The 17,433-nt window shown below is 37.9% G+C and overlaps 1 protein-coding gene across 3 annotated transcripts in view; it reads left to right on the top strand.

Annotated features, from left to right (window-relative positions):
- Nucleotides 1–17,433, top strand: part of ARHGAP15 (Rho GTPase activating protein 15) — a 441,049-nt gene that overhangs the window by 211,755 nt on the left and 211,861 nt on the right. For all 3 annotated transcript variants that reach the window (XM_007057477.4, XM_037912146.2, XM_037912147.2), the window contains exon 7: nucleotides 16,470–16,568. In XM_007057477.4, coding sequence (XP_007057539.1) covers nucleotides 16,470–16,568 — 99 coding nt within the window. The remainder of the gene's footprint in view (nucleotides 1–16,469; nucleotides 16,569–17,433) is intronic.

Consider the following 17,433-nt stretch of genomic DNA (forward strand, 5'->3'; position numbering starts at 1 on the left):
GAACCTGGAATTGTGGTGTAATAATTTACTGTTCCTATACTGGTCTGTAATAGAAAAGAGAACCTATAGGAAATTAGAGGGTCCCCAAACGAACTTACTTGTATTTAACTAATTAAATAATTGACTTATTTGTTTATTTTACAACTATTGTTAATTTATCTAGATTTATTTCCTTGTTTCTAAATTGTTATATAACACATTGTAATATGGAAAAAATAAAAACCACAGATGTGAATGACAGCAAGATCAAATAGAAGCAATGTAAACCCTGGAATCTTCTGTCTTTTGGATGAGATGTAAAACTGAGTTCCTGTTCTCTTGTAATATTTAAAAGATCCCATGGCATCTTGTCAACTCTGGCATCTTGGCTAAATAGTGACATTGGTTATTACTATTTGCATATCTACATGTCCCCGCAGTTAGAGTTAGATAAGGTATTTGTTATATATTTTGTTAATGTGTTTCAGCCCAGATGTAGCTGCATTTCAGTGGTTGCTGAAGTAATACATTTGTTAATTTCAAAATGGGCTCCTGTCACACCCATGCGGAGACAGCAGCAAAGGTCATATTTATTTTGACCCCCCACAATATGTCACTCAATGATCTCATCCTTTCATACCATGTCCTCGAGCTATTTTCACTGATCCATTTAACTAGTTTCCTCTCTTATAAGGCCAGGTGCAAAGGAGAGCAACCTCCCCTCCTCTCAGATATGAGCTAGTGTCTTGTAGAGTTAGTCAGAATATTTTGTTAAACACAAAATTTCCTTGAAAACTATTTGCTATTTTCCCCTCCAGTTTTCTAACAGATATAGTAGTTTATGTTTTGACTCTGGCTCATTTTATCCAAAGTTAGATGGAAACTGCATTCATTTTCCATTTCAGTGGTCTGTAAGTGGACAGAGTGTTAGGTTGTTTGAGTTTTCTCACATAAGTGAAATCACATGATAGCTTTTCTGTTTCTTTAGTGAGCTAACCCCACTGCATAGTCTCAGGAGGGTTAGCAGAGACTGTTGTCACTTGACAGGTTTCAGAGTAGCAGCCGTGTTAGTCTGTATCCGCAAAAAGAAAAGGAGGCCTTGTGGCACCTTAGAGAGTAACAAATTTATTTGACAGGTTTCAGAGTAGCAGCCGTGTTAGTCTGTATCCGCAAATAAATTTATCTGAGCATAAGCTTTCGTGAGCTATAGCTCACTTCATCGGATGCATTCAGTGGAAAATACAGTGGGGAGATTTATATACGCAGACAACATGAAACAATGGGTGTTACCATACACACTGTAAGGAGAGTGATCTGGTAAGGTGCGCTATTACCAGCAGGAGAGCAGGGGTGGGGGGTAACCTTTTGTAGTGATAATCAAGGTGGGCCATTTCCAGCAGTTGACAAGGACGTCTGAGGGACAGCGCGGGGGGGAGGGGGAATAAACATGGGGAAATAGTTTTACTTTGCGTAATGACCCATCCACCTCCCAGTCTTTATTCAAGCCTAAATTAATTGTATCCAGTTTGCAAATTAATTCCAATTCACTTGCTTTCCTAGGGCTGGTATGGTAGAATAAAACCCAAACCAAAATCATCTTGCCTCATCCTGTCTCTAGTTTGTTGTATTTGGCTACTTTTTTACTCAAAACAATCATCTAAGCAAGGATGGGTAGGAGTGACCACAATTGCTTTCATTTCTTATTTCTTTAGTTTTATATAGTGTACCTACGATCTGTCACTGAAACATGCTTTATTCTCTACAATATCTGTGGTACCCTTCTGTTTGAACAAGGTCAGCTTTTCTGCTATTGCTGCTCCTGCCTCATAATACTAAATGTTTTATTTGCTAATCTTAAGTCTTGCCGCTGAAGACAATGGGACTGCTCATGCACTGAAAGTTATGAATGTGCTTAAGTGCCTTGCTGCATTAGGGAAGATGAAAGAAGAACAAATAAGATGATGTACTGGCAGGTTCTACTTTGAAAGTTTTTTCTTTAATTCAAGGTTTTGGCTTATTAGCAATAGCGGGACATGATTTTGCAGAGCAAACGATTTTTAGCATTATTGTGAAGCTGATCAAAATGTTAATTTCATTGGTATTGTTTACAGCGCAAAATCGTTCACATATCTCCAGTCTTGAGCACATCTCCAATCATCAGCATGATTAAAGGGAGAGAATCAGCCATTCCAGCTCTTGTCCTATAAGCAAGTATCCCACATCAACAGGAAGTAACTTCTCAATTTAACTTATCAGCCTCAAGAATCCGTTAACATACCTAATTATTTTAGTGGTAAGGAAACAAAAATTCAGGATTTACGGCATGGGTGGGATTGTAATGTGGTGTAACATAAAACCTTAGCAAGTAAGCTCAAAAATTCCAATTTTCTTAAGAGTTTTTGTTTTGTTTGGCAGTTTTTAAGGTTTAAAATATATGTCTGACCTGATGTTGCTGTCAAGTGTCACTCACTACTATATGATATCTGTAATAGTGTGATAGGAATGAGAGGGGATCTTAGAGTCAGGGGTCCATAAAATAGTGCTCTGGTAATGGACATTCTATCTTTGTAGTTTGTTTTGTGGGATAAGACTGGGTCTCCAGTCACCTAAATTGTACTTGAATAAATATGCATTGTGATATCATTGGAAGAAGAAGCCATAACAGTTTTCATATGCTTTATTTGTTCTCCCATTGTGTGTACTGTATATTTGCTAATGACAGAAAGCGGAGTGATTGTCATGGAGCTATAAAATCCAACTAAAATCTCATGGTTAATGAACTAAATAGCTTGCGATTTCCATGGCTGATAATTTAGCTTTTTTTTTTTTAATTTTAGATTCTCATGTTTTGTCTCTTAAGTGATTGCAGGAAATGCCACCCCAAAACTGCATTTGGAAACACTGCCTCATCCCAAGTCTTCCTTTAGAAATATACAAAGAATACTAAGCTTTAAGACACATCATATTTAGAAAAGAGGGAGAGCCTGCCAAATCTAAGCAACCACTTCCTAATTCTACTCACAAATAGCAGGAAATTACTTATTCGTCAGTAATTCAGCCACAAAAGTTATTGATTATCCAACCTCAGTCATGAGTGTTGATGGCCAAATATTTTGCGATTATTCTCTGTTTAAATCTAGGAGATGTGGTTTCATTTCTGGGAACCAGAGTTTTTCAATTTTTTTGCACGCTATATCACATTGTGGCAGAACCCTGCAGATTATCCAGTTACTGTGAATGGTGTGAGAGTCTGAAACTTGACTGACAGTGTTTTGTAAGGAAACTCTAGTATTTCAAAATTTCAGACGCTAGTAGGGTTGCCAATTCTGGTTGGACATATTCCTGGAGGTTTCATCACATGACATAATCTTTAATTAAAGATTAATCTTTTAATTCCTGGAGACTCCAGGACAATCCTGGAGGGTTTGGCAACTCTAGACACAAGTTTTATTTTTATGTTTTAAATAATTCCTTTCATCCTTGGAAAGTGTTACGTTTGGCGTTAGGAATACCCTAGTACATGTTAAGGGTAGCTATCTAAATAGTGTCTTCTCCGTGCAGCACTTTAGAGTTGTCTTTTTCTTATTATATCCTTTTAATTTTCATATAAAGAACTAATAAATCAGCCCAAACTGTTAATCTTGTATTTAGACATTGTCTTATAGGGCCTTTTTGTGAGTCACTTATTCATGCTGGTGAGCAGTTACTTACCCATGTAGTATCATTGATTTCAGCAGCACTATATGTGTGAGTACTTGCTCACTAATCTTAGTAAGGGTTTCACAATTTGGCCCATAAGTAGTAGTTTTTCACAACAAATATCACTCTAGTTATGTTCCTGCATTCTAATTTTTAGCTCCATCTGAAACCAAAAATTATTATAATTTCTCACTTGACGCAGACAACAGTGTCACTGAGAATGAGTTGATAAATTTCAACCCACTGAAATATCTTGGATTTCATTTTGGTTGGGAACTGTGGGAAAATTTCCATTAACCTCCATCCTATGATTGCGCCTTATGCTAATCATAACCATATCACTGTTACTGTGTGCTCCCCTCATCTGTTTATGGTACCCAGCAGTTATCTTTTCTCTTATATTCAAATAGCGAGCTCTTTGAGACAGGAGCCCTTTCTTCACTCTGTGTGTGTGTGTGTGCAGTGCCTAGCATAATGGGACTCCAGTGCTGAGTGGGCCTTCTAGGTGCTACCACAGTACAAATGATAATAATTCATGTCTGAGTCCATTCTCATCACCTTGAGAGAAGTCACTAAAAGACAATAGTCATGTCTTGTTTAATGGTGGTTTCCGATGTGTTCTTTCTTCAACTGGACTGGCTACAGTTTAAGAGAATAGTCTGCCTGGTTCATTTAAAATTCTCCATTTTCAGACTTTCAACTTTAATCAATGTTTCTACTTGTCCAACACAATGTTCTGTATTTTTCCTTGTATTGGGGGTGGGCAGGAAAGTAGTTTGAGTTCTGGTTAGAGTTAATACTTTCAGAGCCTGTATCATTTTTTTTTTCAATAATCTTTTGTGACAGGTTGGTCTGTTCTACATCTCTATTATTGTCCATAAAGCAAATAATATCATGACATGTTTTAAGAAAGTTGTGAGGGTGATTTCTCAATATGTCCCTTAACCAACTTGAGGTGAGATTAATTTACTCAATAAATCCTGACTCACCAGGGAACTTGGTGGCCCCACAGATATGTCAGGAGTTTTAGAAGCCGCACTTTTAGGATGAAATTCACTGGAGGCTTGGAGGCCTTGCACAAAACATCAAAGTGATGCTGCACTGACAGATACAGATTATGCTTCCATGAAAGGAATCTCTATAGATGGTCTCTCCATTCTGGCTCTGAATAGGCTGAGGCATAGGGAGGGTAAGTCAAGGTCTGGATCACTGAATCTACATTTATTAGATCCAGTAGCCCAAAACCCTGTTATAATTTGCAGTACAGTGGAAGATGTTGAGGAGGAGGGCCTGCAGTGCAGGTTTGTGGGTGGTTTATGGCTGGTAGAAGGTATTGAAATTAATTTCTCACAACCCCTATAAAGATTGCTGAAGTTTTGTAAAGGGAGAATTTCAGCATTAGTGCATTTATAATGAATTACATGTTATTTTCTGCCTTTCCCTATAAGAGCTACCTGGAGACAGCTATTTTCAAATGACAGAAATTTTGATTGTCTGATATTGTGAAATAATATTTTGGGCTATTTATTTATGGCATTGCTACAATACTGTTTAGAATTCCATGTGTATTTATGGGCCAATGCTTGTCCACAGCTGTCAATGCAGTTCCAGAGTTGAGAAAAAGTAGAATCCTATGATCCTCTAATTGTTTCCAAACTTTAAATCTAGGGATTGCAACATCACCTGTCCTGGGATTTTGAGATGCAAAAGTCCATTCTGTGGATCCCGAGACTAGCAAATTTACATACTGAATGGCAGCTGGTGCTCTTTAAAAGAAACCCATGCTCCAGATTATTCAGTGATTCTGAATTTCTTATAAAGTAAAATTGATTCCAGATCCTTAGGATTGAATAATTGTTCCAGGATTGTGTCCCCTCATTTAGTGTGTCTTTGGTCTTTATGAAGTGTAGCATGGATATCTGTGCATACCTACTAGTTGCTGTATAAATATAAATACTTGTGTAAGTACTGTCTAACAAAATAGTTAATTTTTAAACTACATAGCTCATTTAGATCCTAACAATATAATTACATTCTTAGTAAATATCAACAACATCATTTTAAATTTAAAATGTTAAATAACTAAGTAAAAAGATTTTAATGAATATATTTTGCAGATAATGGAAAGAAAATACTAGTTTACAGGAAACATTTTCCTAAATGAATGAATGAAACAGCCTTATTTCACACAATTTATAGTAAGCTGTAACTTTTCCTATTTTTCCAGTATTTTTGTGCTGATGAGGATGGAGAGATGAAGATGAAAGCACAGATTTTGTGTGTATGTTTTCCAGTTGCTCTGTGCAAGAAAAGTAAAGATAACCATCATAGATTTACATTCCTGCCAGCTAAGATTAAGAATTTGACACAGCTGGCACGATACATGTTCCTATCATGGACCAGCTTTGATGTTTCGTATCATTGTTAAATAGAATCTCAAAAGCCAGCTATCCTGGCACAATGTTACACTATCATTCAGCAGACCTGGTTTGAGGGAAGAGACCTTTTGCCTCCCTTGCCCTCGGCCAGATGAGAAAAGTTCCATAGCAGAGAATGGTGTTTGGGTCTCTAGCTTTAGAAGGATTCTTGCATTTTTCTATTGCATTGTCTAATGACAAATGAATAAAGTAGTGTGAACAACTCTTTTAGAGGACTGACTACACATGCTGCATTTCCATTATGTGGAAGGAATATCATTAGAGAAAAAGAAGAAAAACACTTCATGCAAAGGAGGCAGCAAAAATAAGAATGAGAAAAATATATATTCAGTACCACTATTTCATCCTTATGAACTACTTCTCTCAGCAGTGGGTACTTCTCCCCACAAATAAGAAATATACATCTGCGTTCCATACTTTTCAGGTACACCTTTGTTCACTGCTAACAGAATTAGCATCACTATTATAATTCAGCAGATTTCTGTTTTTCACTCAAACCTGGATTAGCACTGATTTGGGCTGGAGGGCATTCAAGCTGCTGTTCCTCTTTTAGCTATATTTCTCTGTAAACATTTAATTGTTTCAAAAGCAATGTATAGTGTGCAAAAACCTGAATTCAATGCAAATAAGTCTGTGCAGCTCTAAAGTTAACAGGTGTTCTCATTAGTATAAGTAGACAAGGAACGATTCTCGAATGTTTTATAAACACTTATAATCATGGCCAAATACGTTACTATAAGTATAAAGATACTTATAGCAATGTCTCTTTTTCCTGTTGTGTAATCTCAGCACTTATTAATAGGAGACGTGTGTGAGTAAATGAAATACCCACAGCAGTACCTGCTTTTGCCTTCAAGTAATGTAGTTGTAAATATTCTCTGCTACTGTTGAATAAATCTACAGTGTCAACAAAACAAAATGTACACGCATGCAGTATTTAAAACAAATAAACAAACATGTATATCCTTTAGACCGATTGTACTGAAAACGTAGCACACATCATCCTTTTGATGTTGTTTGGTACAGTGACTTATCATGTTGCGTTTCATGCACATATATCATAATGTGTGATAACGTGCATATAAAATTGGACAGCAGGACTATTAATCACAATATCTTGTCCCGCTGGTAAATCTAAGAAAGATGGGGTTCCGCAAAGAAACCACTGCCAATACGTGTATGTATGTGTAATATATAGATACAGATTGTGAAGGCAATAGCAGGAAAATATTGCCGCAAGGGAAAAAGTATCCTGGAGAAGATTGTGTTATATTACTCTGTCTTAAATCTTTGAACAATATGCACAATTTTCTTTGCCCCTGTTTCCCCATTTAGTCAGAGAGTATTGTTAAATTGTGTCTTGATTATCTCTCTTGCTTCTCCATCTTCAATCATGTGTTCTGTCTATCTTCCTTCCTACTTCCCTTGCCTTTGTCTCCCTCTCCCCCTTCTTACCTTCCTAATGCTTTCTGTTTTAAAACCGTTATGCCTTGATGGCGGCCATCCCCAGCTCCCTTGCCTGAATGACCGACAGAAGTCTAATGTGCCCCGCTCCCATTACATCATTTGTAGCTGGGGAAGCCAGAAGCGTTTCATCGGTTCCACTGTCAGGGGCAAGCACCAGCAACCTAGCTCAATGGTTAGAACCAGGCTGAGGGGGACAGGAAGTGGAACAGGGAGCCAACAGGCTGGCCTGGCTAGTCTTCAGGCTCAGCTGAAGGTGCTCAATCCTAACATACATTAACCAGCTCTTTTGGGGAGTGCAACACTGGTGCTTGATGCTGGGTCTTAGTGGTGAACGGCAGGGTTCAGTGTCATGACATCCAGCATGGTCTGTTTCTGTGTTCATTGTACATTTCCATTCTTCCCTGAGGGAAGGGGAGAAGAGAGAGAGAGAGAAAACGTATTATACTTGTCAGTGGAAAAACACAATTTCAAAGGCCAAGACATGATCATGTCATTAAAAATAGTTTGACAATACTGACATCCAAGCTGGCCAGTAATATTTTGCTGACAAAAAGACTAGCCAGACGTAGACTGAACAGGATTTCTGGAGTTAATCATTTGTGCCCTATGGGAGTAAAATGTGGCATTGATTGGATAAAAGTGCTCTCAGCTTGTAACTTTGGGCATTATTTATAATCCTTCATCAGTTACTTCTTCAACCAGAAGAGCAATAATATTTTTTAATTGAAGACTATCATGGAAACTGTTGCTTGTGAGTTGAAAAAAAGGTGACTAGAAATAATCATAACTTAAATTATAATGGTGAAAATTCAACTTTATTCAATTTGATAGGCAATGGGCAGATTGTCTATCTCAAATTACAGTCTGGCTTTACTAACCTCTATCTCAGCTCCCAATCTCAGTAGCCAGGCTTGGCATTAAGGTGTTCTGCACAAGCTAAGGGGGACGAGTCCTCTATACCTACAGTTCTCTGCATGTTAACCCTCTAAGACAGGCTAGGAGAGCCTTCTCATCTCTGTCTATTCTTGTGACAGGGGACAATAGCTGACTTATTTGCGGAGCATAGGCTCTACCAGCTCCAGCCCATTTCTTCCCTGCCTTTCTATCTGTGCTGCTGCTGGTCAGAAGGTCTGTTTCCCCTTCCGGAGCTTCCCAAATACCATCTATCTGCCTTGGAATTGGAATCAGATCCATTCTACTGCCTCAGGGATCCTTCATAGCCCAGGAAGAAGGGAAAGAATCTGCCCTATAATGCATATAGAGGACTGGATTCTCTCCTCACTAACGCTGGTGTTATTCAAGAGTAACTGGTGCAATTAACTGGTAAAGGGTAAGTGAAAGAGGAAAGAATTAGACCCAGAGACACATCTTCTCTTTTGAACAATCCAAACTTTGAGTACAGAGGATTTTATTATGCTGAAGAAGTGTCTGTTCTAAGAACTCTGAGGGCAAAATTGTTTGGGGGTATCAAAGAGACATCTCAATGTCAATTAAGAAAGCACTCTTCCTTGTAAGTTTGACCTCAAACCAGCAGAATTTTGTATCCACTTGAAAACCACTCTTTCTTGTAGCCCAAACATTTGTGTAAAATAACAAATTACTTACTTGAGCAGCTTGTTTTGATCTGATGGCACTACTGAGGTTTTCACCAAATGTACATGCAAATCAATCAGACCTAAACACACTGAAAACATATCCCATAACTTCTGGAATAAAATGGGCTCGCAATTGTTAACACTGGGGAAGTTGTAAAAATGCAGGAGTTATTTGTTGCCTCTTTTATTTAGCAATGTTTGGATTTAGTAACAATTATTTGAAGCGTCAAAAGAATCAGGGTAATTATAACATAAGGTTCAACATTGTTAGATATGTAGAACATTTGCTGTTGCTCAAAACAAATATTCCCAAAGAAAGTATAAAACATGTTTTTGACTTGCAAAGTTTTTGCAGTCTATCATTTAAATTACTTAAATAAAGGGAGCTTTACTACTCCCAAAAGCTGAGAATATAACACCCTCCATGCATATTAGTTTGATCTTTTTGACAGACCAGAAAAGTGTTTGTGTGTGCCAATTAAAACAAAAATGGATCCCCAGTGGCTTGTTCCTCACACAACTTCTGAAGACTGCCATCATTGTTTGCTGGGGTAACCTTGGATAAGGCGGCTATCCAAAGTAAACAAACTTTTCAAAACTTTCATGACAGATGGGGGTTACAAATGCATTTTAATAAAAAAGTTGCCAAAGCAACTTTTTTGCAATCAGCATATATTTACTTAACATCTAGCAACATTGGGAACACAAGACAAATACTTTCTCACAAAACGTTTTAACAAGAAACATTTTTTCGGAGAGCTGATAGAAGACCTTTTTCTTCGAATTGATATTTCACCCTCATTTTTATATTAACTTTGCTTGACATGTCAGAAGGACTATTAGAGGTTAGTTAAGCCAGACTGTAATTTGAGACAGACAATCTGTCTGATAATGTAATTTCCGTAGTGGTCATAAACACCTTTCAGTCCACTAAGTAATTTAACTATTAGCATAACCATGACAATGTTAGCTTGATAGGCGATATCATAGCATGGGTATGTGATGCAAGGTGAATAAAATGCAGTAGAATACTGATTTTTTCTTTGCTTTTGTTCATTTTGTTCATTGTTGCATATTTACGTCATTATAGTAGAGCACAAATAAGTATTTTATATAGTCTTCTTTTTACTGCTTACTCATTCAGCACAAACATGGCAAGAGACTTGATTATCAAAGAGAAAATAATTTAGATCAATTTCTAGCAATGAAATACACTTTTGAGGTGTTTTAAAAAAAACTACAGATCTCTGTTTCTGTTTAATTCAATTCAAATACAATTCATACCAAATTAATTAAACCACTAAGAAGTGCCAAATATCTCCAAACTTTATTTTAATTAAATTCTACTTCTGCTCACTTAGGGTGTGGATAAACCCATGAATATCTGCTGTATTCTGTACCAAAATTATGCTATATTCTAATGATAAATGTAAAGAAAAGGGGGAAAAACCTAATTTCTTAACCTTTTGTTTCTGGGTGAAATTCAGGCATTTGCAGGCCCAGGCATGTGTCAATAGGGTGGGGGGGGGGGGGCAGTGCATTGCTGTATAATTATTATGAGGAGAAAATCATAACCCCCAGATCTGTGCATGGAGATAGCCGCTCCCCAACATGAAAAGGTGAGAGAGTCTTCTGCAGTTTCCACAGTATGCATCCGATGAAGTGAGCTGTAGCTCACGAAAGCTCATGCTCAAATAAATTGGTTAGTCTCTAAGGTGCCACAAGTACTCCTTTTCTTTTTGCGAATACAGACTAACACTGCTGTTACTCTGAAACCTATAAATGCAATGTAACAGTCTTGTTCACTGGATGTCATCTGGTACCTATGCACCCAGCATTTCCCCCTTAGTGAACAGAAAGTATTTTAATTGTGAATTAGTGGACACCTTTATGTTTAGAATTTCGGTGATGTTCCTCTTGCAGAGATTCACCCACATCATTTCATAGGGCACAGGGTTTACTCCCCTGTGAGATAGGTGGTAGGAGACCCTGATTCTCTGAAACAGTACTGACCCAATTCACATGCTCCCCAACCCTTGAACTCTGGAAATGTGTGTCTATTGTACCATGTTCCCAAGGCTGCCCTTCAGTCATTGCTAGCCGTCCTGATCCCTCTCATGGAGAGGGGGCACCGAAAGGATAACAAAGCCCCATGCTGTTTATTTTCCTCAGACATTTTGGAGGGCCACGCATGGAGTTCCTCTGCCCCACATAGGGCCACCTTATTCCCCAGCCCAGCCAGTCACCATGCTTAGGAAAGAAATGGTGCTGTGGAGGTGGTTGGGGAGCAGCTATCTCCCTCGAACCTGGATTTGTGCAGGAAATGGCCCACCTTGATTATCATACACATTGTGAAGAGAGTGGTCACTTTGGATGGGCTATTACCAGCAGGAGAGTGAGTTTGTGTGGGGGGGGGCGGAGGGTGAGAAAACCTGGATTTGTGCTGGAAATGGCCCAACTTGATGATCACTTTAGATAAGCTATTACCAGCAGGAGAGTGGGGTGGGAGGAGGTATTGTTTCATGGTCTCTGTGCATATAATGTCTTCTGCAGTTTCCACAGTATGCATCCGATGAAGTGAGCTGTAGCTCACGAAAGCTCATGCTCAAATAAATTGGTTAGTCTCTAAGGTGCCACAAGTACTCCTTTTCTTATTGCATTTATAGGCTCCCTGGAGCCCATGATGGGTTTCAGACCCTGGAATGTCAACAGGCATGGTTCTACATAGGCTGCCTGCATCCCAGCACTCAAGACACTTTAAGGAGTGAACGTGCAAGGAACTATAGTTCTGCACTGGGTTCATCTTTTTGTCATCCCCCTACATTAAGAGTGTACTGGGTCATAAGGGAGTGTTGCAACCTCAGACTGAAGTAATTGCTGTAGGGTGATTCCATGTCCCAGCCTATGCTCTGTCTCCTCCCCATTCTGATGCAGATGTTCATAAAGCACAGATGGGCTACTCAGAATTCAACTGATAAGCTCTGTAATACTAGTTCGTGATTCTTTGCTATTGTTTCCTTTTTAAAAGCTTTCAGATATATGGTATATTTCCGGCAATGATCTCATATCTTGTGTTTATTGTGACTGGAAGGATGTTTTTGTGACTTAAGCACAGGTCTGGGTTCTGGACTTAGGTTTTTTTCTTGGCTATGAATTTGGGGAAGTCACTTAACATTGCTGTGCCTCCATTTCACAATCTGTACAGTGGGATTAATATTACCTGTCTTTCAGGATTGGTGTCAGGCTTAATTCATTCATGTCTGTAAAGTGCTTTGAGATCTTCAGAAATGAAAGTGCTATATAAGGCCAAATTACCTTCCCTTGATGGGGGACAGAACTGTGTTCTACTGAGAGCTCCAGAGAAATGGTAATAGCTGCAGCAAGGACTCATTGAATGGCCACATTCCCCATGGGCCCTGGTCTTATCACCAACTATCACATTGATTTCTGGGCTTCTCTTTCAAGCCCCTCCAGTTTCAGAGGAGAGGTTGGTCCATCTTTTGCTGCCACTTCTTCCCACCATTCACCCCCAGTGGACTTTTCACTTCACTGCTAGGTGCCCTGTATCAAGGTTTGCTCTAGACTGTCTGAAATTAGCCTATCACTAAAAACAGGACTTAAATATGTAAGAGATGAACATGTGCACTTTGATATAAGTGCACTTATAAGTTTGTTTTGTCTTTTTGTTCTCTCATATGAATTTCTCTCCTAACCTCCCTGGAGTTTCCAAGGCTCTTATATATATTGTATGTCAATAGCATCTTTAAAATTGCTTCTACCTTATTAAATGTGGCTAAAGCAAACATAGGAAGTAAAGCAATGTGCGTATAGAAATGTGTATGCAAATAGAAATACAGATATTTCAAACAATATCTTGGAGGTCATGTAAAAATGCCCTTGTGGCTCTCTTGAACTAGTACAATGGTTACCAAACTGAGGTCCAGGCCACCAATGGCCTGTGGAAAGCTGGCTAATAATGTCATGCTGGCTTCTCCCCCTTGATTCCATCTCCAAAATTGCACTAAAGATAGTTAAAAATATTTTCCCCATAAGCAATTGTTGCAGTTGCCCAAAAGAATGTTACTCAATGACCAGTGGAAGGGAAGGTGGTCTATGGGATACTGTCTTCATAGCAAGTCAATGACAGAGCCAGAAAGAGAACCCAGTAGTCCTGATTCCTAGTCATCTGTTCTAACCACTGGATGACACTCCCTCCCCAAATAACAGAGCGCTATACAAGTTATTTATTCCTTTTAGGTGTCTAGTATGTTTTGACAATATCAGCAATTTGTTAAAGGTACATCAACACACAGTTGCCAGAATACATGCCTTGAAAACATGATACGCAGAGAGAAAGGATTTCAGGAGATATTTAAATAAGAGGAGTAATAGGCAAAATGGAGACTGGCAGCTCTAGCTAGAGCTCTTCATACTTTTGCAGAGTTGTGTTTCATTTTTGTCTAGTCCCTATGTTTATTTCAGCTATGCCTGATAAAGAGATGGCGTGTTAGCACGCCTTAATACTGAACCATTTACACTTGTTAGTTATACAGCATTTAGGGCAGTGATCATAAATTGTTCAATCACAAGGTTTAGTCAAAGCTAGAATTCTTTACTGATGTCTTTTCCCAAGGGTGTTGGAAATTTGATTGTTCAAAGTGCAAGTATGGTTTAGCAATCCATTCCAAGAACCATTTATCAGAAATCCTAAAGAGGTAATATATAAAAGTGGGATGGGAAACCTACACATTAAATGGGATTTACCAGCCAAAGCCTTTGGAACTGCTTTCCTGTGAATGACTGGAATGGAGCAGAACAAAGTCAATTACTGACTGTAATTAAGAAGTGGATGCATTTAAACTGTAGAGAGCAGTAGCAGTCTTCTTGAAATTGCCTAGTTACTGTGAAGATTAGTATGAAGAAAGAGAGAAACGGACTTGAACTATATCTTACAGAAAGTATATTTTGAATGAATTATCTTCCTACAATTCTGTGATCTATTTTACTGATTTATTCATAAATCACCATTTATATATGATTATTACAATAACACGTTCAGACACAGAAACTTTCAAAATGTATTTTGTTTTAGTCTTGTTAGCAATGAAGTGTCTCTTTTTCATATCATACGGTACAATGTTGTTGCAATGTTGAAATACGTGTATTTTAATAAAGCCTGAATTTACTGAACGGAAGACTGAACTATGTTGTGTCCTTCTTAAACCTTCAAAATACAATAAATCTAATAATGTATGTTGCTCTTACTTTGAAAATGTTATTCCTTTTTATAATTGTAATAATTATTTGTTTATACTGAAAGAGATGTATTAGATTGGATTGTCTTCTGTGTTTGGTTGAATTAATTTCTGCATGTGTATGTTAATAAATTGTGATGTTATGTAATACATTTATAACCCAAAAGCTTTCAGTATAAACCAGAGAAATAATCAGAGATCTGGTTACTTTAAATTGGATTTTGAATTTGTACTGTTGCTAAAAAAAAGAGAGGGGGATCTTACCTTTTTAGTTCACAAGCAGGATAACAACACTGGTGTTGGGAATCAGTGAATTTGAGATCTACATGATAGTGATTATGCTAGGGATTATGCTATGGGCTGATCGGCTCCTTTCTGGAAGGGGCTCTGAATTTTCCCCAATCATTCTGAAAGTCTGTCATCTCCTTCCTGCTCATGATGGAATAGGCAGCATGTCCACTTCCAGTGCCCAGGAATCCCAGTGGATCTGCAGGAGTCTGCAGATGTATATCTGCACAGAAGCCCTGTGACTTGAAACTAGGTCCTGGACCTTTTGCCCCACCTTCCCTAGCTCTCTGACAGGATGGCTTCATGGAGCTGTGCTGCCAGGAGTCTCCTTAGCTGCTGCTGATTCTGGAACCACCTTTTAGAGAGGTTTCCTCAAAACAGAGAGAGTCACAGAACAGTTGGTAAAGCCTTGGGCCGCATTGCCTTTTGCCACCTTTTCTGGTGTCATGGCAGGGAAGAGGAGATGGGGAAATGATGTGTGCTGATATCAGTGGGACTCATGTGGTCATAAGGGTCTGTGCTTGTGGATATCACTCCACGATGAAGGTTTGACTAGCAATTAAGCACTCCAGGGTGTGGTCAAATTAATAGCATTGCAGCTTAGGTGATAATGACACTTGGCCTTTGCACCTTGATGCCTTAAAATGAACTCCAGGTGTAGTGAGACTAGACAGTAACACCACACCATATCATGTCTCTCTGTTTAAATGAACATCCAAGTCCAAATCTTGCCAACCTTATTACATTTTTCCTCATTCCTTACTTGGACAAAAATTTCAGTGAGATTCTTGCTTGTGAAAGACCTAAGTAAGAGCCTCAGGATTTGGTCCCCAGTTTTAAAGTTTGGAGCATGTCTGAATGAATGGCCAAATTTATAGACCACTTGTACATCCCCTATACTCTGAATCTTTCATGCACAGTCTCTCTATGTGATGACATGGGCATTATCTGTGTCTCTTTCTCAAAATATGAATAATTCCTATAACACTTCAGAAAAAGTTCAGACTGAGAGAAAGATAATGTCTGCATATTTGCATCAAATATTACCAGCTACATTAGACTGTAGAGCTGCATGTCAGGGGAATTAATATTCTTTTGGTAAATATTCCCAGTGTGGGGGGTCAAAAATGTAAATTGACTTGTATTCAAATAAACTATTTTTCTTGGTAAATGGGCTCCTAATTACTTTGCTGTAGATATATCTGTATGTTTTTTTATAAAAAGAAATAACATTAATGTTACTTTGACTGAAGTGTTCAGAAAGAGGCATGCTGGGGTCTTAGGTAAATATATTTATAATCTTCAATATAGAGAAATCAAATATAAAAAAAATGCTAGCAGAGTTGAAACAGAAGTCTAAAATGATAGGAAATTCACAATTAATTCTAACACACGCATGTGCATTTTTTTCCAGAGAGCCTTAACTTAAATTTGAACCGTCTGTCTTAACTTTGAATTCCCTGGCTTTTCTTAGCTTGTGTCACATTAACATTATTTTAGTATTCTTTGTATTTAATAGTTATATTACTGAGACAATAAGTCATTTGTTGTGACATAGACTAACAGTTTTCAAAGAGAGGTTCAAAACTGCTTGGTAACTCCCAGTTCTCTAAGAGATAATTACTGGCTCAAAAAGAAAGCATTTCAGTGTGTGAGAGAATATATATTACCTAAAATAAAATAAAATAAAATGATCTATCTTGCCTGGTTTGCTTACCTGTCATTTCTTCCCCCCTTCCTGCAACCAGATCACAACAATATCAGGAAATGAGTTCCTCCTTCAGTCAGATATTGACTTCATCATATTGGATTGGTTCCACGCTATCAAAAATGCAATTGACAGATTGGTATGTATTTGTTTTGGCTGTTACCTTTATTAATTAAGATGTAGTAATTTAAACTTCATTTGCTTAGGCATCTATACAGGTTTTAGACAGGCAGAAAGCTAGCTAGCTAGAGAGACTTTCCTTTATTTGAAGGATATATAAATATGTATGTATGTATATCTTGTAAAGAAAAAAAGTCAGATAAACAAGGTTGTTGAACTAAAAAGTCATTTGATTCCTGTCTTAAAACAGAATGCTGCATTTATTTCTCTGGAATAACAAGGGCATTGGTTTACTGTGGGTTGTAAAAGCACACAAGCGCTTAATAACTAATGAATTTTTACATTTTCTGTTTATGCAGCCTACAGTATATAATCTTCAATAGAACTCTTAATACATTTGAGCCTTTTATGCATTTTCATATTACTTATTCACAAGAATAGCACTAGCAAATAATATTCCTTTGTAACTGATTGCTGTTATTCTCCCAGGAAGGCTGGGGTTTTTCTTCTAGAAATAAGCAGGGCTGTATTTTCTGAAAACCATTTTTAATTACCCAACCCAATTCAGCCATAGTTTTTTCTTTTTTTCTTTTTGCTATACTCAGTATAAATTCCAAATCCCTTTTTTCTATCTATGCCTGATCCAAGAGCAGATTTCTTTTTATAGGACATTGACCCCTCTTGAATACTGCAAAATGTAGTAAGAAAAGTTATCTTTGTTTGCTGAATTTTCCAGGGGATTTTGCTGAAACTGAGTTGATGTTACCTGAAACTGGTCTATGTGAACATGGTCTATGTGACACATCCAAAAGGGTTAATTTGTACATGGCTACAGCTTCTTTAAAGAGCTATAAACAATGTAATACCTGCAAGCTATAATCAGC

Source organism: Chelonia mydas, chromosome 11, assembly GCF_015237465.2.
Source record: "Chelonia mydas isolate rCheMyd1 chromosome 11, rCheMyd1.pri.v2, whole genome shotgun sequence".
Lineage (NCBI taxonomy): Eukaryota > Metazoa > Chordata > Testudines > Cheloniidae > Chelonia > Chelonia mydas.